The 22,978-nt window shown below is 40.0% G+C and overlaps 1 protein-coding gene across 1 annotated transcript in view; it reads right to left on the bottom strand.

Moving 5' to 3' along the window:
* Window positions 1-22,434, bottom strand: part of COL22A1 (collagen type XXII alpha 1 chain) — a gene marked incomplete at its 5' end in the record, with an annotated part of 125,127 nt that extends 102,693 nt beyond the window's left edge. The window contains 11 exons of the mRNA XM_015825724.1: window positions 834-887; window positions 3,185-3,238; window positions 3,951-4,004; window positions 5,764-5,865; window positions 7,262-7,315; window positions 10,833-10,886; window positions 12,134-12,178; window positions 13,650-13,766; window positions 15,044-15,124; window positions 17,129-17,404; window positions 22,311-22,434. Of these exons, the coding sequence (XP_015681210.1) occupies window positions 834-887; window positions 3,185-3,238; window positions 3,951-4,004; window positions 5,764-5,865; window positions 7,262-7,315; window positions 10,833-10,886; window positions 12,134-12,178; window positions 13,650-13,766; window positions 15,044-15,124; window positions 17,129-17,404; window positions 22,311-22,434 (1,015 nt within the window). The remainder of the gene's footprint in view (window positions 1-833; window positions 888-3,184; window positions 3,239-3,950; window positions 4,005-5,763; window positions 5,866-7,261; window positions 7,316-10,832; window positions 10,887-12,133; window positions 12,179-13,649; window positions 13,767-15,043; window positions 15,125-17,128; window positions 17,405-22,310) is intronic.
* Between the last annotated feature and the right edge of the window lie 544 nt (window positions 22,435-22,978).

Here is a 22,978-nt window from a genome sequence, read left to right as displayed (position 1 = left end):
AAAAACCCTAATTATTATGAAGATGTTTTACTCCTGAACAAACATTGTTTCATTTGGGAACTGAACAATTAAATTACAGCAAATTAAAGACTAAAAAAATGCATTTATTTCTCATTAAGCAACCAACACTGTTACACAATGTGTCTAGAATATGATGAATGAATGGGAAAGAGAGGGCATGTCTACAAGGAATACTTACATCTGGCATATGTTAATTACTAATCCTTTTCTATTTTGCCCATTTGGATTATGCAAATACTCAAGCTGGTTCAGATGTCTGAAAATGTAATGCAGACTTAAAGATTCTAAAGATAGTAAAAGAAACTACAATTTGTTTGTCTACTGTGCATATTGATAAGCCTATATAAATTCATTGTACAGGCTTATCAATATGTTACCTGCAGATTGCAAAATACTATGGCTCAAATACAAATTCCTAAGGAACTATTATGTCCATAGCTGACCTCAGATGCATGACACACATTGTGGAATTAAATGGACTTCTGAGTAAATCCATTCTGCATTTGATTCCAAACTTCAAGGGATATTAAAGAAGCTTCTTCTCCACCCTTCATCTTCTCCAGGGTTGGACTATCAGAAAACATATCTTGGGAACTGAATCAGAAGGGCTGCATAGCCCTGGCTTTGACCTTATTGAATGGAATTGTTCTACCTTCCTTAACTTCGATAACCTGCCAAATATCTATGTATAATATGCAATTCTCTGGTTCTGGTTTGAGAATCACATATCTTCTTGACAGACAATTTTACAAATTAGATTCAAATTTCCATGTAGAATATTAAATTAACGACAACAACAAATCCTGACTTACAGGTGCTCCAACATAACCTTGACGCCCTGGGGGACCTAGACGCCCTTCTTCTCCCTAAGCAAAAATGAAAAGAAAACAAGGTTTGAGGACACAATCAAAATCTATGGTAGTTTATTTACATGAACAAGTGTAAATCCTCTTTAAAAAGTAATTCTACAATATTGTAAACATCTTGATAGCCTTTCTGAAAAGCAAACTACTTGAGCGCTAAAACCAGGTGGCTATTTGTGTCTGTTGTTGTTGTTAGTTGCGAAGTCGTGTCCGACCCATCGCGACCCCATGGACAATGTTCCTCCAGGCCTTCCTGTCCTCCACCATCTATTTGTGTCTAATCAACAGCATATTTTTTTTCCTTGAGACTGAACAATTGTGGATAACCTGACATAAAGATGAAAAGTCATGGCATTGTCCATATGTTGCACCAGATGATAAAGGGTACTTTATCAGCTACTTATTCCATCCCAGGATTAAGCCATCACATGCATGTCACACACATGGATTAATTTACGGATTCACTGGATTAAGCCGACAACAAATTTAGGAGGGGCTGCATGTGTTTGACTCAACTAAGAGAAAGCACTTAGCTGATCTTCACTGAAGTCAGAAGCTCCAGATAATGTAAGAGCTAAGGCTTAGACTGGGAAATAAAAATAAAAAGTATATATGTGTATATATATGTATGCATGTATGTATATATGCATTCATTCATTCATTCATTCATTCATTCATTCATTCATTCACTCATTCATTCATTCATTCATTCATTCATTCATTCATTCAAATTTATTAGCTGTCCAAATCCAGAGAATGTCTCAGAAAGTTACCCTGGAAGAAAACAATACTAATGGCCAACATCAATTACATGATGTATCCATGAGATCACCAGGCCTTCAGCCTTATACATGCTGGCTGGGAACAATGGTTTATGTGCCATTTACACGGAAGGAAGGAATGTGGAAAATATAAATTTGTAAATCCAAGGAAGTTGAGGTATGAAGGAGAGAAAGGGTGGCATCAAAATGGACTAATGTACCAGGACCCAAAACTAATCTATTGTCTAATTGTGTTACTTTCCCCCTAAGAATTTCCAAATTAGTTGCCCTTTAAGATAAATCAGTGTCCTGGTCTTGCATTTTCCACTGTAGGGGAGACACTGAAAGTGTGTCTTGGTTTGGAGGTTATGAATAATGGTCTACAACTCCCTGAGTCAAAATTTGAAAAGAAACAGTATAGAGTTGTATTGACTTTTTTTAGGTTGCAAAAACATTAATACAAATGCTGGTGGATATTTTGCTGAAACTGTAAAAAAGCACACCAGAAACTTAAATACAAAGGAGATTATAAATCAAAATTAGTATCGCTATTAATCTTTGATGACTCAAATAGGTTTTCAGCCAGGCAAGCTATTATTACTGTATTTTAGAAATCAAACACAACATTCTCAGTATAGTCAAGTATTGGCACATTAATAAATGAGCCATTACATTAGTGTAAAAAGCTGACTAAGGAAGTAAGGGAAAAATATGTTGACAACTTTACAGAATTATATTGCAGTAGAGTGGAAATAAGTAAATATTACTTTGCAGCTATTTGGAAAAATAATAGTATTTAAGGGGACAAAGGGACTATCAAAAAGCCTCTATACATCTAGTAAGTTATGTATTAGTTTCTATGATGTAAAAGGTCACTTAGTCTAAAATCTGTTTGACAATACATCCTTATCCTCAATCCACAGAGAAGACTAGTCCTTGAACCACGTAGACTCGGGTTCTACCTTTAGTGTTTGTCATTTAGAAAGGACTTTGAGGACACTTAGAGTAAGTACTGTAATAAAAAAATTTTTTTTCCAATAAATAACAATAATAGAGTTGGAAGGGACCTTTTGGGTCTTTTAGTCCAATCTCCTGCTCAGGCAGGAAACCCTTTACCATTTCAGACAAATGGTTGTCCAATCTCTTCTTAAAAACTTCCAGTGTTGGAGCATTCACAACTTCTGAAGCCAAGTTGTTCCACTGGTTAATTGTTCTAACTGTCAGGAAGTTTCTCCTTAGTTCTAGGTTGCTTCTCTCCTTGATTGGTTTCCATCCACTGTTTCTTGTCCTGCCTTCAGGCGCTTTGGAGAATAGCTTGACTCCCTCTTCTTTGGGGTAGCCCCTGAGATATTGGAACGCTGCTATCATGTCCCCCCTCGTCCTTCTCTTCATTAAACTAGACATACCCAATTCCAGCAACCGTTCTACATATGTTTCAGCCTCCAGTCCCCTGATCATCTTTGTTGCTCTTCTCTGTACTCTTTCTAGAATCACAACATCTTTTTAAAATCTTTTTAAAATAGATTCATATATGGTCACCTTTGGTCCAGATGGTCCAGGAAGGCCAGATGCTCCAGGAAGACCAGGTTCTCCCTAAAAAAAGGCAAAATAATATTTATTGCAAAGACTTGCTGTGCACACCTTAGGAACCAGGGTATACTGAAAAACCATAATCTATGAAACCAAAAGAGATGCTTATTTTGAGAGAAATGGAAAGTTTTTCACACGATTACTCCAAGTTTTCTGGAAGAGAGAACTTCACCAGTGTTGTCTATGGAGATTCTCAGTCATCAGGGTATGGTGGAGGAGTTGGACACTACTGGACAGGGTAAATGTTTACCTTAAAAAAATGTGTACTATTGCTGAAGAAGATTGCTTGCACCCTTGTAGACACAGAAGTGGATAATAATTCTTTTCAGATTCCGCCAGAGTTCCCGTGTTTCCACCCATCGAATTTCAGCTGGCATACTTTTGTTTGCAGAGAAATAAATAGCTGTGTTTTGCTGAACTGTTTTGCTCAACTGCTTCTGTAAACTCTCTAGTCACAGCGTAGCATTTTAATGGATGACAACTGAAATTCCTCCTCAGAGCTTCCCAGAACCAATAATCTATAAGAAGTCTCTTTGCTCCCTTGGCCCAACAATAGGCTTGTTCAGGTTAATAACCTGCTTTTATTTGTTTTCTTACATTGGGAACCACAATATTAATCCCCTAGACATGTTCCATTCAATAATGATTGATCCAAACACCTGGTTTACGTTACAAGGAAAAGAGGATTTTAAAAAAAGAGAAGAGAAAAGCTTACAATTTCTCCTTTGGCTCCATCGTTCCCTGGGATGCCGGATGCACCAATGGAACCCTAAAAGAATACAGATTATGACGACAAAATTAATGGGAAATCATAGTGATATTTTAAAATAGCATTGGTTAAAGGCAGGAGGACCTGAATAATAAAGAAGACAAATCTAGGCACACTCAACTCTAGCCACATTAATTTGTGATCTCCTAGTTGATATATCATCACTTCCAAAATACAGGGATTAAGCAGTGAATTAAATTATTTGATAAATGCTGTTGGAGTGATGTACCATAATGTCAATTTCCAAACTCAAAAGGTGCAGCAGATAGTTTGGGATTATTCATGCTTTCTGAGCTTGGTTGTTTGCTTGCAGACATTTCATTACTCAACTAAGTAGCTTGCCCTGCCAGTTTTGATGATATAATAATAACAGAGTTGGAAGGGACCTTGGAGGTCTTCTAGTCCAGGGCTTTTCAACCTTTTCACCCATTGTACCATTTTTAGGATATGGCAACACCAGTCGCCTAGCAAGGGGTCAAAAACTTGATGACCAAAAAAAAAAAAAAAAAAGGAAAAAAACTGATAAAGTAACAGGTAGTCCTCGACTTACAACAGTTCACTTAGTGACTGTTCGAAGTTACAATGGCACTGAAAAAAGTGCCCCCCAAGCCACAGCCGAGCAAGACACCTGCCTGTCCACCCGGCGGTGCTCTTCCTCCTGTCCAAGGTTTTCACTATTGTGAGCATTTCTGTTGAGGATTGGCAGCGAGGGTGGGGTAGGGGGGTGTTTGATTTTTATTCTCCCCCCCTCTGCTGGGTATTGCAGCAGGTTTTGGTCACTTGACATGACACTGGGACACTGTGACGATCATAAATATGAATCAGTTGCCAAGCATCTGAATGTAAATCACAAGACCCTGGAGATGCTGCAACATTCCAGCTGATTGGTGCTTCTGCTGAGCCCTGACAGCCCTGCAGCTCCAGCCATCTCTCGCTCAGGCTTGTGTGGTGCTGCCACCAGTTCAGCTCATTCCCCTCCCCCGCTACTTTTCTAGGATGGTCACGTACCACCTGCAAGGTGCCAATGTACCACAGGTGGTACCCGTACCGCTGGTTGAAAAGCCCTGTTCTAGTCCAACCCCCTGCTCAAGCAGAAGACCCTATACCATTTCAGACAAGTGGCTGTCCAGTCTCTTCTTAAAAGCCTCCAGTGATGGAGCACCCACAAACTTCTGACAGCAATCTGTTCCACTGGTTAATTGTCTTCACTGTGAGGAAGTTTCTCCTTAATTCCAGGTTGCTTCTCTCCTTGATCAGTTTCCATCCATTGTTCCTTGTCCCGCCTTCTGGTGGTTTGACCCCCCTCTTCCTTGTGGCACCCTCTCAGATATTGGAACACTGTGATATCATGTGGTGTAGATTCCTTCTTTCTCCTCTTTTCCAGACCTCCATCAAAATTGACAGGGTGTGTATGTGGGTGTGCGCGCACACACACACAAGCATAAACAAGCAGTAAACCTCATACTGATTATGTTCAAACATCTGCAAACAACCAAGCTCAGGGAACATCAAGGACTCTACGGTTGAACCCTGAGCTAAAATATTCTCTTCCAGTAAATGTTCTTCGACATACATGGGTTGTAAATTGTAAAGAGTTTAGTTGTCATAATTCCTACAATCCCCTTCCTTTTTTTCTTAATAAAACTTACTAAAGAGATTCTGTGAGAATAGGGCTTGAAGGATTTCTAGGTTCAGCAAATATCAAGACAGCAGATATGTATGATAAGCTGGTAAAAAGCCACATCCCTCTTATCTAAACCATGAGCAGTTCAAGATAAACAATTGCTCGTGTCTCAGTATCCTTAAAAATGCCATCAAATGTGTTCAATCTTCTCTTTTCCTTTCTCCACACATCCCCAGACTAAGAGAAATAAAATATTAAGAAGGCAGTTAAATTATAATCTCTCTGTCCCTCAGATGCTGTGCTGGACCAGTATATAACTCTGGCCAGGGCATATATTTAGCTTAGAAAACTGTGTGTAGACTAAGTAGCATCTTAAGGGTTAAAAGCTGTCCATTCTTGTAGGTAAAAAGAAATAATTCCCCATCTCAGCTAGGCATGGTTACAGATGCCAATCGATGCGTGCATGATGCTTGATTAAACAAAGGCTTTTACAACCCTGGCACTAACCAGGACATCCTGTAATAAACTTTGAAGCCCCTCCCACTGACTAGATAAGATATAGGACTGACTACCAACTAGACTACATTTCCCAGAGGCCATCTCTTAAGGAGACAACGTTTAACCCTTTAAATGCTAAATGCTCTAACACAGTTCTTTTAAGGATACAGCTTTTAACCCTTAAGATGCTACTTGCTCTACACACAGTTTAATAAGCTAAATATATGCTCTGGCCAGAGTTACATACTGGTCCAGCACAGATGCTTAAAAGCCCAGTAAAAATCTCTGTTCTTTAATGATAACAGCCAAGAAATATTTTAGTACTCAAGTAATAGTTTTTTTAGAACTGGTTCCATAGCACTTGATCTATATTTTCCTTCTTTCTCTTTTTCCTTTCAAGCTACCTTGAAGCAAAATGTTTCAATGAACAGATGTTAAATCAGATCCAAGAAATTAATGAGATGGGAAATGGAAAAAATTATATTTAAGCTTTAGAATAACCAAATTAGGGGCAATATGCTGACTTTTTAAGCTGCTTAGAGAGTGCTGCAAAGCAGTATGAAGCAGTACATAAATCTACGTGCTATTGCTATTGCTTATCCAGATCTCAAAATTTACTGAACGTGTCATTCTGATTCAAGCAGTTGACCATTATGACTTTATGAGTTCCGTTTTCAGTTTCTACTGAATTATGTCATACTTGATGTTCAAATTTTTGCATTTGATTGAATTGCAGAAAAAGTCATATAAAATTGCAGCTGTTATAATCACTGCCTGTATTTATTTTTATGCCCCTGAAAAAAATATTTTATTTTACTATTTTATTTTATTACTAGCTGTACCCAGCCACGCGTTGCTGTGGCTCAGTCTGGTAAAAGCGTGTGTTACTTTTACGTCCAACATTTGGCGCTGTTTTTTAACAGTGCCAAATGTGACATCTATATAATATAGGTATATAAAAACACACACATATTCTAATGCAACGTTGTGTCAAAATTTCAAAGCAATTGGTGAAGAACTTTCAGAGATTTAAGATTTTGAACAAACCAACATTTACATTTTTATTTATATAGATTTTATTTTACTATTTTATTTTATTTATCTTTTTTTATTTTATTATTGTACAGATACTTACCCTTTCTCCTCTCTCACCCATTAGACCAGGTAAGCCTTGGGGTCCCTTTTCACCCTAAAAGAGCAGAATGGAAAATATTTGCATAAAACATAGCATTCTGCTAAAATAGGTAAGAGGAACAAAAGCATTACAATCCACAAGGAGTCCTGTTGATATTTTTGAAAAGGAACTTAATCACAGGGTTTGCTAACAAGGCAAATTTATCAGTTTCTCTAGATTTCTATGCCCATTTTTGCTCAAATGCTTCCTGCAAGGGAAAATTTTCCACCTTATCAACGCATCCAGTAGATGTCAGTGCATTACCATGAATGGCCATTTGCTTTCCAGGGAAGGATGAAAAATCAGAATAAAATGTTGCAGGCTCTTCTAAGGCCAAGAAAAAACCAAATAAACTTGCAAGCCCTCCCTGAAATTTCTGTGGTGGCTGAGAAATCAACTGCTTAGACGGGCAATTACAGGATCTCAAAACAATTATATGCTCAGTATTCTGGGTCAGTGAATAAAACAGAAACCCTGTAATTGCTGTGTTCCAAAGGGAAAAGAAAAAATAAAGACACAACCAACACAACACAACAACAACTGTTGTTGTGTTGTAACGCTACTGTAACGCTCTCTACATGGGGCTCCCCTTGAGGAGCACCCGGAGGCTTCAACTGGTCCAGAATGCGGCCGCGCGGGCGGTGTTGGGAGGGACTCGTTGCTCCCATGTAACACCGCTGCTGCGCGAGCTGCACTGGCTGCCGGTGGCCTTCCGGGTGCGCTTCAAGGTGTTGGTTATCACCTTCAAAGCGCTCCATGGCATCGGACCTGGATATCTCCGAGACCGCCTTCTGCCGCAGATTACCCCCCATCGGCCGGTACGCTCCCACAGGGTGGGTCTCCTCAGGGTGCTGTCAGCCAGACAGTGCCGGCTGGCGACTCCCAGGGGGAGGGCCTTCTCGGTGGGAGCCCCCACCTTCTGGAACGAGCTACCCCCAGAGATCCGGGTGATTCCGGATCTCCCTTCCTTCCGCCGCGCCCTCAAGACATGGTTATTTCAGCAAGCAGGACTGGCCTAAGGGGAAATTTTTTAGTGGGGTTCTTAAACATTTTAAATTAATTATAGCCAATTTAAATATTTCTTTTTAACCAAGTTTTAAGGGGTGTCTTGGGGTGTATTTGTATTTTATTGGTTGTTAGCCGCCCTGAGTCCGTAAGGAGAAGGGCGGGGTAAAAGTTTAATTAATAAATAAATAAATAAATAAAATAAAAGAACAACAAATCTTAGTTTTCTTATCTGGGCATGAAGGGACAAGAAAGCTGACAAAGACTTGGGAAACTTTCTGTCTAGAAGAAGTGTCATACTTCATCGTGTCCCACTGCAAAAGACGGACAGTGAAGAAACTCAGTTTTGCATTCTACTTTATTCCCCCCCTCCCCCCTTTCCCCCTTTTACGTCGTTACTTCATGTGTTCAAGAAACAGAAGAATACTTTCTCCCTCGTTTTAGCTAGTCTTAGTCTCGACAATGGTGCCGAATTTAGGAAACAACTAGGCCATGAGGACTTCAGACAGCATCTTTTTACTCCTGACATGACAGACAGACAGACAGACAGACATCCTGACAGGGAAGGGAGAAGTTGTGATCTTCAAGACATTACATGAAGCATCATGACACAAGCCCCATTCTTTTTTTCCCCTATATATGTCTCTGACACACATGCAGACAAGGTAGGCCTTGGACTGTGATGTTGCACTTTCCATCTAGCAGATTTTAATCTATGGATGGACAGGTAGATGGGTAGAAGAGTAGATAGGTAGATAGTTGGGCAGGTAGATGGCAGATGGATGGATGGATGGATGGATGGATGGATGGATGGATGGATGGATGGAGAGACAGAGGGTCAATGCCTGGGGGAACAATGAGATCTTAAAGGTCATTCCAAAGGCCAAGAAGTTAAGGGCCTTCTGGATAACTTGTGAACACAATTCTATAGGGCAGGTACCACTACTGAAAAAGCCCTCATCCCAGATCCTGTCAGAGGACATCATTTATTAGAGGGGACCTAGAAAGCACCCAAACTATCTGATTTGATGGGGCTGGCAGATATCCTATGGGAGTGGCGATCCACTAATTATATCTGGCCTCATGCCAAATGGAATTTTGAAGGTGCTAACCAGGATTTTGAATTTGCACCTGGAATGAAACTGGGAGACACACGAAATGAACACAAACTAGACCATACACTCAAGACGCTCTTGAACTTATATTTCAATGATACCTTTTGTCCTTTTTCTCCTCGTCCAAATGTTCCCCCACCCTGAAAAGAGAAATTAATAAATCCAGGATCCACAGATGCAAGGATAAAGATATGCAAGGTCAGAAATAATGCACAATGATAACAGCTATATTAAGCTATGAAATAGCACATTGATTAATTGAACACATCCGATTAACAAACCATTGCATCTTCGGCTAGCATCAAGGTTGTAAAGCATGAATCAGATTGTGTGGAAGATTCTAACCAAGATGTCAAGGAAAAGTCTCTACTATTATGACCGTAACTAAAAAAGAACGTCCATCAAACAGGTGCTGTCCAAGTATGTTGGACTTCAGCTTCCATAATCCCTAGCTAATATAGATAATTGTAGGGGGATGGTATAATTTCTTTGATACAACTGGATGACAGCCAAATTGACAGGGTGGTGTAGAACTTAACAGTTGAAAACCTCACCTTTATTAGCTCTGCCATTTAATTTCTTTGAAACTGGGAAGGATCAAAACACTATTTTATATTTCACAATAATAAGAAGAGGTCTTTGAAAGATAGCTGCGGTAAATATTTTTATGAAAGGTTGTAAAACTTTAGGTATATGTTCCGGTAAATGAGATCTGAAAAATTCTAATTAGAATTTCTCCTGCAAGAAAGGAGGTGGATTCAAGGACAATCTCTCTAATTTTGTGAAAGTCAATATTATGTCTGCTTCCATTTTTTTTAAGCTAGTTCTTTAGATACCTTCAGAAATAATTCATGACAAAACTTTGGCTGTAGTGAGATGTTGAATCAGGGAAAACACACATATATGAACACATTGATTTATGTCTCTTCCAACCAAGATTTCTCCATATGGATGGGCAAAGATCTAAATGAGGGGTGTCCAATCTTAACAACTTTAAGACTAATGAACTTCAATTCTCAAAATGGCTGGCTGGGGAATTCTGGGAGTTGAAGTCTACAAGTCTTAAAGTTGCCAAAGTTGGACATCCCTGATCTAAATAGAATTTATAACTCTTTTTAGATGACTATGACTTTGGCTGTCTGAAGAGGACATTTCTACCATCTGTTTTTCCTATGATGAGAAGGTCAAGGATGTTACTGTGGGCAGAGTTCCTGAGACCACTGCAGACCTCCTCCATAGCTAATTATTTTAAAATATTCAACTGGGGTCTTCAATATCTGGATTTAGAATTTATTTAAGTTAGTCCGTCAGGACCTATTCTGATTTTTTTTAAACTGCATGAGTTTTCTCACAAGTATATGATTACATTAGGATCGAAAAAGGAATATTTAGGGTCTCATAAATTTTCTTACTGGTTCTCCTTTGTCTCCCCTTGGGCCAGGAGGTCCAATTGGTCCAATGTCTCCCTTGACAAAAATAAAGATACGTTAGCAAGAAGGAATTTCCCCCCACTGACCTTTATTATCATAGCCAGTTTTTTAAATAAAAACTTAATGGTGAAACATGCATCTCTTTATCTAACATGGAGAGGAAGGAAGGAAGGAAGGAAGGAAGGAAGGAAGGAAGGAAGGAAGGAAGGAAGGAAGGAAGGAAGGAAGGAAGGAAGGAAGGAAGGAGAAGAGGAGGAGGAGGAGGAGGATAAAAGATTGCATAGATAGGATCTGCATCCAAGAATATTGCTTTTGTGCATATGTTCAAATGGTATCTATCATTTCCAGAGCTGTAGAGTTAGTCAGAAAATATGCATCCACCAATGTTATGAATAAATCAGAATAAATAAAACTACAATGTGTTATATCCTTGGTCTTATTATACTGTCTTTTTCTAGTGCCCTGTGGTCTAAATTCTAATAAACTAAGACAGCAAAATAACTGTAAAGCATTTACAGATGCCATCTGCAAAGATGTTGATGGAAAATACTATCATCCAAGCATTAATCTGTGCAAACATAAATCATGGGTGAAAAAAACAAACATTAAAAGAAGAAAACGAAAAAGCAGAAGCCTTTAATACCATGTCAGTGTCAAACAAACCACTCGACACATCGAACCAGTTGTGTAGGCAGGTCTGCTTTGAGTGTTAAGCAGGAATCTGCATTGTATCTGGCACTATTTTAGAAATGCTGTGGGACGCCATGAATGGAATGAGTTTTTAAGGTTGATTTCTTACACAGGCAAAATCCTGTTCAATCATTGCATTTCATTCTATGAAGTTGGCTGTGGTTTAGCATCTTTGGAATCATCTTGAGTGCCAGCCATGGTTAAGGTGGTGGCTATTAAAAGATAAGAGTGTTGTGGTCATCAGACAATAGTTCCAGTGGTGGGATTCAAATATGTAAACAACCGGTTCTCTGCATGGATGCCACTTCCGGTAGTCCATTCTGGGCCTGGGCAACAAAAAATTAGCTACCGGTTCTGCTGAAGTGGTGCGAACCGGCTGAATCCCACCACTGGATAGTTCTTTCTTTTAGCAATTTCTCATTCTTTCTGTGAAAGCCTCCCTTATTAGTTAAAGTGCCACAATTAAAAAAATATGGCCACTCTGTTTAAGGCTGCAAAAAACCATAGAGGGTATAATATTGAAAAGAAGAAGGAAATGTTTGCAGTTTATGTTTCATTTTTAAAATATGTTTTATTCTTTGGATAAGACTGACCTTTTGTCCTCTCAGTCCTTCAAATCCAGGAAGGCCTCTGTCCCCCTAAAAATGAAAAAAATATAGGCTGTTTAATAGCAAAATTCATCATTGCTTCTAACATGTTCTGAATCCTGACTTAGTGGCTCAGTGTGAGCAGTCTGCACATCTGCAATAACTGCTGAAAGCAGTTCCCAAAACAACTACATGGGATTGGGGGGAAAAAACAACAACATAGTGGTTTTAATTGAGGCCACCACATTTTCTAGACTTACAAAGAGAGTATGGCTTAGTAACAAGTTGACAGAACACACAAAGATCCAGGTCTATAGAGCTTGCGTCTTGAGCACACTCTTGTACTGCAGTGAGTCTTGGACTCTTCACGTATGGCAGGAGAGAAAGCTGAACACTTTTCATATGCGCTGTCTCCGACGTATTCTCGGCATCACCTGGCATGACAAAGTCCCAAATAGTGCAGTCCTGGAATGTGCTGGGATCTCTAGCATGTATACACTATTGAAACAGCGATGTCTACGCTGGCTTGGGCATGTTGTGAGAATGGCTGATGGTCGGATTCCGAAAGATCTCCTGTATGGAGAACTAGTGCAGGGAAAGCACCCCAGAGGGAGACCTGAGCTGCGATATAAGGATATCTGCAAGAGGGACCTAAAGGCCTTGGGGATGGACATTAACAGCTGGGAATCTTTGACCTCTGATAGTTCAGCCTGGAGGCTAAAGACGCAGCATGGCCTTCTCCAATTCGAAGAGACACTTGTGCGGCAGGCTGAGGCAAAGAGGCAGTCCCGGAACCAGTGAAATCTGGGGGCTGGACAGGGGACAGATTGTATCTGCCCTCAGTGTGGAAGGGACTGCCATTCTCAAATTGGCCTTTTTAGCCACACCAGATGCTGCCTTAGGACCTCTTTCCAGAGCACGACACCATAGTCTCTCGAGACTGAAGGATGCCAATGGAACCATATTTGGGCTGTAAAATTCAGACGATGTAATTGTATGTGAGAAAGACCTTGAGAAACAGGTGCAAGAAATGTTGCCTAGAGAATGATCGGATAAGAGAGGGTGTGCCTACAGCTGCATAATAGGTGGAGAAAAATGCACAGAAGGGATAGCAATAGCAATAGTACTTTAGACTTATATACTTCTTCATGGTGCTAGACAGCCCTCTCTAAGCGGTTTACAACATCAGCGTATTGTCCCCATCCATTTGGGTCCTCATTTTACCAACCTCAGAAGGATGAAAGGCTCTATTAGAATAGAATAACAGAGTTGGAAGGGATCTTGTAGGTCATCTAGTCCAAGCAGGAGACCTTACACCAGGAGTGTCAAACTCACCACGTCATGTGACATGTTGCAACGTATCATGACTTTTTTCCCTTTGCTGGAGTTGGGGGTGGGCGCAGCTTCCGTGTGATGCATCCGGCCTGCAGGCCAGCAGTTTGACACCCCTGCCCTATACTATTTCTGACAGATAGCAATCCTACACCTGAGCTACAGATATTCACCACTACTGCAAACAAACCTTTTCTCCTGGAGTACAGGAACAATTGACTGTCTTGGTAGGTCCAATCTGCTCATTTGGAACAGTCGATGGAATTAGCGGAGTGGGAACATCTGTAACAACTGTCACTTGACAATCCTGGTAAAAATCAGAAACAATAACAACACTGCATCAATAGGATTTAAATAGGATTTTAAAAAGAAAAGATGGGTATGGACATGTTTTTCAAGAAAAAGGAAATAGTTCACTTTTATCAACAATTTATAACTGGAGGATATTTGGCACTATAGATTGTCCTCGACTTATGACCACAATGGTACCCAACGTTTCTGTTGTTAAGTGAGACAATTGTTGTTTTGCCCCATTTTATGACCTTCCTTGACCCAATTATTAAGCAAAACACTACAGTTGTAGGTGCAGTAACACAGTTGTGAAGTGAATCTGGCTCCCCCATTGTCTTTGCTTGTCAGAAGGTTACAAAAGAGGGATGATATGATCCCAGGACACTGCAACCGTCATAAATATGAATCAGTTGCCAAGAGTCCAAATTCTGATCACATCACTATGGGGATGCTGCCAATGTGAGAAACGGCCATAAGTCAGTGCCGTTGTAGATAGATAGATAGATAGATAGATAGATAGATAGATAGATAGATAGATAGATAGATAGATAGATGATAGATAGATGATAGATAGATAGATAGATAGATAGATAGATAGAGATAGATAGATAGATAGATAGATAGATAGATAGATGATAGATAGATAGATAGATAGATAGATAGATGATAGATAGATAGATAGATAGATAGATAGATAGATAGATAGATAGATAGATAGATAGATAGATAGATAGATATTGGAACACTGCTATCATGTCCCCCCTCGTCCTTCTCTTCACTAAACTAGACATACCCAATTCCAGCAACCATTCCTTATATGTTTTAGCCTCCAGTCCCCTAATCATCTTTGTTGCTCTTCTCTGTACTCTTTCTAGAGTCTCAACATCTTTTTTACAGCGCGGTGTAAACTGTTGCAACACCCACATGGCCATGTGATAGCTATTTGAGTGTTTGGCAGCCAGCTCACATTTACAACCGGTTGCAACATCCTGTAGTCATGATTTGTGACCCTTTTTTTGCGGGGTGGCTGGATTCACTTAAGAACTGCTGTAAAAATGGTTATAAAATCAGGTCTGGCTTGACTTATAGCCACAGAGACTTATGATGGAAATTCCAAACCAAACCATAGTTGTAAATGGAGGACTAGTTATATTTTCTCTAGAATGGTGGCTGGTTTGTTCATGTATCTCAGTCAAATTTAACCCTTCCATCCAAAGGTATAACAAGGAACCATTGTCATAAGGGTATGTCCTTAAAGCACATTTGCAAAGCAGGTCTACAGTTTAAACTTACAGGTCCAGGAGAAATATCACAGCAGGTTTCAAACTCAGCGTGTCGTGAATCACAATAAATAACCATCCGTTGAAGGTCAAACTAAAAGAAAAAAGAAATGGTATCAGTTCACTTCCTGAGTTTGTAGCAGGATAATAGGCCCAGAAGAATATTTGCTGACATAATACAAATGCAAATTTGCTCTTGCAAGGAGAAAAAAATAGTGGAAGAATGTGTGAACGTTTACAGGTGGAGAAAGCTTGGAACAAGAAATAGAAGAAGGCAAAAGATATGTGAGACATTTTAGAAAACTGGTTAATTGGATTGAGGGCATGAAACTGCAAAAATTTCTGACATGTAGAAGCCTAAGCCTCAAAGCCCTTCTCTGAGTAATTCTAGGTTTTAAAATCCATGTCAGGGTAGGAAAACGAGCAGTAAACATTTCACCGTTCTCTCCATCTTCTGTGTCTTGCTTTTTAGAACTAGTGTCAGAATTCAGAAATTTCTGGCAAGATTTAAAAGCTCTGTTCCGTTTCATGAATGATTGAGCTGCTTATCAAAGCTTAAGGTCCAGACATTGCATATGCTAAAGATGGTAGAAAAAAAGAGAGGGTGTGATTCTAACAGAATAACAGAGTTGGAAGGGTCTAGTAATGAAAGTAATGAATCTCTAGTAATGAAAGTCAAGAGCACAATTAAAAAAGGAAGCAAACATATATATACAGTAGAATAATGATAACAGGTACAGGAACCAACCTTACAATGTGAACTGAAGTGGTGAATAGCTTATAGTTGGAAGGGACCTTAGAGGTCATCCAACTTAACAGAATAACTAAATTGGAAAGGACCTTGGAGGTCATCTAGTCCAACCCCCTCACTCCAGACAAATGGCTGTCCAGTCTCTTCTTAAAAGCCTCCAGTGATGGAGCATCCAAAACATCTGAAGGCAAGCTATTCCTTTGGTTCATTGCTCTATCTGTCAGGAAGTTTCTCCTTAGTTCTAGATTGCTTCTCTCCTCAATTAGTTTCCATCCATGGTTTCTTGTCCTGCTTTGAGGTGCTTTGGAAAATAGATTGACCCCCTTTTCTTTGTGGCAGCCCCTCAAATATTGGAACACTGCTACCATGTCACCCCCTAGTACACTTTGTCTTCAGAGAACTACCAATAGTTTTGGTCTTAGTACAGTTTGTTAATAATATTTTAATCTGCATAGTTTTAATGTATAATATTTTAATTATTTGTACTTGTTTTTTTTAACTTGCCAGCCACCCAAAGTCACCTTATAGGGGACATAGGCAGCATAAAAAATAATATAATATATACATAACATAAAAATAGAAATGTGGCCACTGGCCAAATATTAAATCTATCATCATTCTATACTGCATTGAAGATATTTTAATGCTACAGACTTCTTGAAAAGTCTGTATTCATAATTTAAATAAATGAGACACACAGTGGCCTAGTGATGAAGATGCTCCCCTCCCACTTGGAAGGTTGAGAGTTCGATCCTAAGTAGTGGCAGATGTTTCTCTCTCAGGGTACAAAGAGAAAAAATCTGCTGCAAACTCCACATAGGTGTCAGAAAGGGCATCCAGCCAGTAAACGCTCAGCTCCACCCAGTTGTCCCAACCCCACACCAAATTAAAGGGACTATGGGGTCGTAAAAAAACAACAACCCATAGTTTAAATAAATATAGAGGATATTTTAGGGATATGATTGGTGGTAGAACTGATCCCCCCTTTTTTGGTAGTCTTTGTCCCTTGTACTATTTTTTAATAAAGATTTTATTGGGTTTTTTTTCATAAACATATGTTAATTTTTCCAATCAACAAGTTGTCTGGAGTTTGCTATGCTAATACATGTTCAATTCCTAATCCTTCATTCTTTCCTCTAGCCAACAATAAAATAGGTCCCAAATTTGATAATAGTCTGTATCTTCTTTATCTTTCAACCTCATAGTTAATCTGTCCATCTCTGCACATTCCAATNTAAAAAAAGTTCAGGTTTAAAATCCACTTGTTCACCCAATATTTTTTCTAACCACATATGTATCTTTCTCCAATAGACCTTTGTCTTACCAGGCTTTGTCCCTCGTACTTACATCAATTGGCACACTGTCATAAAGGCGTTTGCCGATCACTGTTTTCCCTTGGATGTCAATATTTTCTCTGTCTTCAATAGGTAATGTCTGGACCAGTTTGCAATCGATGTATAAGGAGACTGTCTGGGACTGGATGCTCAGGGCAATCTTATGCCAGTTACGATCAAACAGATCATTGACATGTCCGTTTTTGAAGACCACTCTCACAGCATCTCTGGTGAGTCCAACTGCATTGTATTCCAAGGCTTTGTTCTCCCCATCTAACCGAATGGAAACCTTTGAAAACAGACATATTACTGTAAGGAGAGGAATCTTTATAGAACAAATACCCAACAAAGGAGAGATCAATCATGAGAAGAAGGGTAAGAGCAAACTTCATCAAACAGAGAATCCATTTCTAAGTGCCCCAGATGTTTTGAACCACAAACTCAAATGCTACAGCTGGCATTGCCAATTATGAGGAACTATGGAAAACCCTAGGATGAGTGCAGCAGTAAATCAAAGTTAACAGCCTTGGAGGACCCAGAGTGTTGATGGCTTCAATACGTTCTAATCTGCAGCTAGGGGTATCCCTGATTCTGAGGATTCATTATTCCTGGTTCATTACTATATACGATCAACATGCTAGACACAAAAGACAAGAAAAAAGCATAACTGTGCAGGATAGGCAAATGGTCGTCCAGTGACTTCTTAAAAACTTCCAGTGTTGGAGCATTCACCGCTTCTGGAGGCAGGTTGTTCCACTGGTTAATTGTTCTAACTGTCAGGAAGTTTCTCCTTAGTTCTAGGTTGCTTCTCTCCTTGATTAGTTTCCACCTGTTGCTTCTTGTCCTGCCTTCAGGCGCTTTGGAAAATAGCTTGACTCCCTCTTCTTTGTGGCAGCCTCTGAGATATTGGAACACTGCTATCATGTCCCCCCTCGTCCTTCTCTTCATTAAACTAGACATACCCAATTCCAGCAACCATTCTTCATATGTTTTAGCCTCCAGTCCCCTAATCATCTTTGTTGCTCTTCTCTGTACTCTTTCAAGAGTCTCAACATCTTTTTTACATCGTGGTGACCAAAAATGGATGCAGTATTGCAAGTGTGGCCTTACTAAGGCATTATAAAGTGGTATTAACATTTCACGTGATCTTGATTCTATCCCTCTGTTAATGCAGCCTAGCACTGTGTTGGCTTTTTTGGCAGCTGCAGCACACTGCTGGCTCATATTTAAGTGATTGTCCACTAGGACTCCAAGATCCCTCTCACAGTTACTACTATTGAACAAGGTACCACCTATACTATACCTATGCATTTGGTTTTTCTTGCCTAAATGTAGAACCTTACTTTGATCACCATTGAATTTCATTTTGTTAAATAGCGCCCAGTGTTCAAGTCTGTCAAGATCCTCCTGTATCCTAAGCATGTCTTCTGGAGTGTTGGCTATTCCTGCCAGCTTGGTGTCATCTGCAAATTTGATGAGTTCCCTATCTATCCCCTCGTCCAAATCATTGATGAAGATGTTGAAGAGCACTGGGCCTAGAACAGAGCCTTGGGGCACCCCACTACATACTTCCCTCATGTAGATGCGATTCCATTGAGGACCACACGCTGAGTTCTTGATGGGTAATCATGGCTGACAAATATGGCGAGTGACAGAATCACCTTCTCTTCTCTTTTAGTGTTGGACAATCATTCAATCAAATGCCACTATTCCTGAAGAGCATACTGGGTTAAAACTGTTTAAATTTTTGTTATTGAATAGTTATGGATATCAAACAAATCTTCATTTATTATTATTTTCTTATACCAGTAATGGAGTGACATCTTCAGTTGTTTTGAAGAACATGTTGTTCAAGTTATGATACTTTGTTTTATGAAGCAGAACGTATAGTTCAGGGGTAGGCAACCTCAGCTCTTTTATGACTCATGGACTTCAACTCCCAGAATTCCTCAGCTATGCTGATTCAGGAATTCTGGGAGTTGAAGTCCATGAGTCATAAAAGAGCCGAGGTTGCCTACCCCTGGTATAGTCCCACCTTCTACTAAATGAATGATTTATATACCAGTTCTTTCCATCGTTAATATTATTATACCTCCCTCCCATCTTGGTGACACACATGAAGAATGTCCAACTCATTTATACTGATATATTTATGAAGAGAGGAGAGACCTTCCCAAAGATAGGCAAATTGTAACTTTGCAGCTAATTCAAAATTTTTGTTCCCTTTAGAGCCTGTAATAAGCTGACATCTAAATTTCCTCCAATTTGTGAGGTGGTTATCAATGAACTCCATAGTGTCAGTTCTAACATAGGCAAGTCTTAATTGAAACAACAGTAACAATGAACGTCATCTACATATATAATGTGATTTGCAGATTTCAGTTACCCACACACCCTCCAGATGTCCCAATTTTTTTTTTTTTCAAAAGGCAACTGGACTTTCTTTTTTCTCCTTTAAAAACATTTCATTCATCCAAGAAGCATAACTTCAAAACACTCCAGACATTCAGTGCAACCTTGGGCCATAAAAAATATTCCCTTCCCCAGACTTAGCACATAAAAATCTAAAATAATTTAAGTCAAGCTAGACTACTGATGACTTTTTGGACGTGTCTAGGTTCGGTATTTTTGTGAAAAAGATGGTTTGGTTTGATACTTTCTTAGTCTAGAATGCTTTTCAGTTTTTATTTTAGCCTGCAGATTTCTTAGTCATCTCCTTTCTGAGTACCAGCGAGCTGAATCTTTATTAATTTTGCAACCTGTGAGGAAGTGAAGTAGGGATTGTTCCTTGTGCTTTGGAAAATCAATAGCAATAGACCAGGGGTCCCCAACCCCTGGTCTGTGGACCGGTACTGGGCCACGGCATGCCAGCAACCGGTCCACACAAACAAGCAAAGCCCCATCCATGGGATGCAGGCAGCACACAAAACCACACACTCTCCAGTACATGGACAAACCTTTCTCCATGGAACCATTCCCTGGTGCCCAAAAGGTTGGGGACCTCTGACTTAGACTTATATATTGCTTCACAGTGCTTTACAGCCCTCTCTAAGCGGTTTACAGAGTCAGCCTATTGCCCCCAAGGATCTGGGTCCTCATTTTACTGACCTCAGAAGGATGGAAGGCTGAGTCAACCTTGAGCTGGTGAGAATCGAACTGCTGGCAGTTGACAGAATGAGCCTGTAATACTGCATTCTAACCACCACATCACCACAGCTCTGCAGTCGGCTGCAGCCAGGCAGAAATGCATCTCTGCACTTCCTACATGCACTCATAAATTTACTCACAAGCACCCAAGCCCTTGTTGCAGATGCCTGTGTTAATTGAACTGCACTCTGGTGCTTTCAAGGACATGCTATACTGTATGTCCAGGGGCAACTTTACCCCACCCAGTTTTTTGAGCTTACAAAAAGCAAAAATATAAGGCAGACTGGGGGAAGGGGTGTGTGTAGCACGAAACATGAATGCAAATCACCTACAGACAGAGAAGCGGAGGTGACACATGCAGGTTGGCAGCTATTGCGATCTTGCGTGAGGACTTTCATTCAACTGCCAAGTCTGCAAACTACGGTGAGCAGCACGTCCTGGTAGAAATCCTGCCAGCAGCTTGGAGCTTTTCTGGAAGCTCAGTAGCAATTACAAAAAGGAACAACAACGCCGAAGCCATACCTCATCCCCATTAGCACAAGAACGTTTGGAGAAAGGGTGTGTGCTATTTTAAAGACTTTGAGATTTTTTGCTTAAACTGGGCATAAAGGACTGAATACTAAACACATTTTTAATTGGCAAGATCACCTTGCAAAGTCCTCGAAGGGCGGAGGTGATCCAGAGCAATAGCCTGTAGTTAGGGAAGGTGTGTGTTGTAATTAAAGTATGGTGTCTGTGTTGTAATTAAAGTATTGCGCTGTGTAGAGTCCTTGGAGAGCAAAGGACTCTAATACAACAATTCTATTTTGAACCATTCTGTTCTGAATAGATTCATCTCCTGGTGACTTAACAGAATAACAGAGCTGGAAGGGACCTTGGAGGTCTTCCAGTCTAATCTCCTGCTTAAGCAAGAGACTGTATACCGTTCTGGACAAATGGCTGCACTGTCTTCTCTAAATGCTCCAGTGATGAGCACCCATAACTTCTGGAAGCAAGACATCTCACTGATCAATTGTCCTCACTGACAGGAAATTTCTCTTTAATTCTAGGATTTCTCCTTGATAAGCTTCAATCCATTACTTCTTCTCCTGCCCTCAGGTGCTTTGAAGAATAGTTTAACCTCCTCTTCTCTGTGATGACCCCTCAAATATTGGAAGACTGCTATCATGTCATTGCTGGTCCTCCTTTTTGTTAGACTAGACCAAGGGTCTTCAAAAATTAGCCCTTTTATGACTTGTGGACTTCAACTCCCAGAATTCCTCAGCCAGGCATGCTGGCTAAGGAATTCTGGGAGCTGAAGTCCACAAGTCATAAAAGGGCCAATTTTGGAAGACCCCTGGACTAGACTTATACAGTTCCTGCAACTGTTCATTTAGCCTTCAGTCCCCTAACCATTTTTATTGTGCTTCTCCGCACTGTTTTTAGAGTCTCAACATCTTTGTGATCAAAACTGGATGCAATATTCCAAGAGCAGTATAAAGCTTTGTGGAACTATCCATGTTCTTTTCTCGGCATGTGGACTCCCACTAAAGTATGAACAATGGTTGGAAACAAACCAAGGAGAGAAGCAATCTAGAACCAAGGATAAAGTTCTTAATGGTGAGAGCAATCAACTATTGGATGGCTTGCCATCAGAGGTTGTGGATGCTCCATCACTGGCAACTTTCAAAAGAAGACTGGACAACCATTTGTCTGAAATGGTATAGGGGGTTGGACTAGAAGACCTACAAGATCCCTTCCAAGTCTATTATTCTATGTTCTAATTAACCTAATCTTCCTTAATTTTTGGAGAGTCAGGCCTTCCTAAATATTGGCACCTAGCCCAGCTACATACAAATCAGTTTTGTTAATCAAGGTGCTGCTACATGCAGGGGTCTTCAAACCTGGCCCTTTTATGACTTGTGGACTTCAACTCCCAGAATTCCACAAGTCATAAAAGGGCCAAGTTTGAAGACCCCTGTGCTAAAGTCAACAGAAAGCCAACAGTGCTGTGTAATAAGCTGGAGAGAAATAACCCAACTTCTTTAAGGCTGAACAAGCAACCTTACCTGTGGTATGCCATATTTGTCAATGATCTGCCAAATGTACCAATCTTCTCGCCTGGATGACTTGCGGAACTTGAAAGTGGCGACAAAACCATACTCATCTGGAAGTCCTTGTGGAAAGACATCTCTGGAAGAAGGAGGTGAGGGGATAGAAAGTAATGAAAAGCAACAAAGATGATTAGAGGACTGGAGGCTAAAACCTATAAGGAACGGTTGCTGGAATTGGGTATGTCTAGTTTAATGAAGAGAAGGACGAGGGGGGACATGATAGCAGTCTTCCAATATCTCAGGGGCTGCCACAAAGAAGAAGGGGTCAAGCTATTCTCCAAAGCGCCTGAAGGCAGGACAAGAAGCAATGGATGGAAACTAAGCAAGGAGAGAAGCAACCTAGAACTAAGGAGAAACTTCCTGACAGTTAGAAAAATTAACCAATGGAACAACCTGCCTCTAGAAGCGGTGAATGCTCCAACACTGGAAGTTTTTAAGAAGAGACTGGACAGCCATTTGTCCGAAATGGTGTAGGGTTTCCTGCCTGAGCAGGGGGTTGGACCCGATGACCTTCAAGGTCCCTTCCAACATCATCATCATCATCATCATCATCATTATTATTATTATTATTATTATTATTATTATTATTATTATTATTATTATTATTATTATTATTATTATTA

The sequence above is a fragment of the Protobothrops mucrosquamatus genome, unplaced genomic scaffold, assembly GCF_001527695.2.
Source record: "Protobothrops mucrosquamatus isolate PMUCROS unplaced genomic scaffold, P.Mucros_1.0 scaffold2771, whole genome shotgun sequence".
NCBI lineage: Eukaryota > Metazoa > Chordata > Lepidosauria > Squamata > Viperidae > Protobothrops > Protobothrops mucrosquamatus.
Note: the sequence above shows the minus strand (reverse complement) of the source record. Positions and strands in the feature narration are given on the sequence as shown.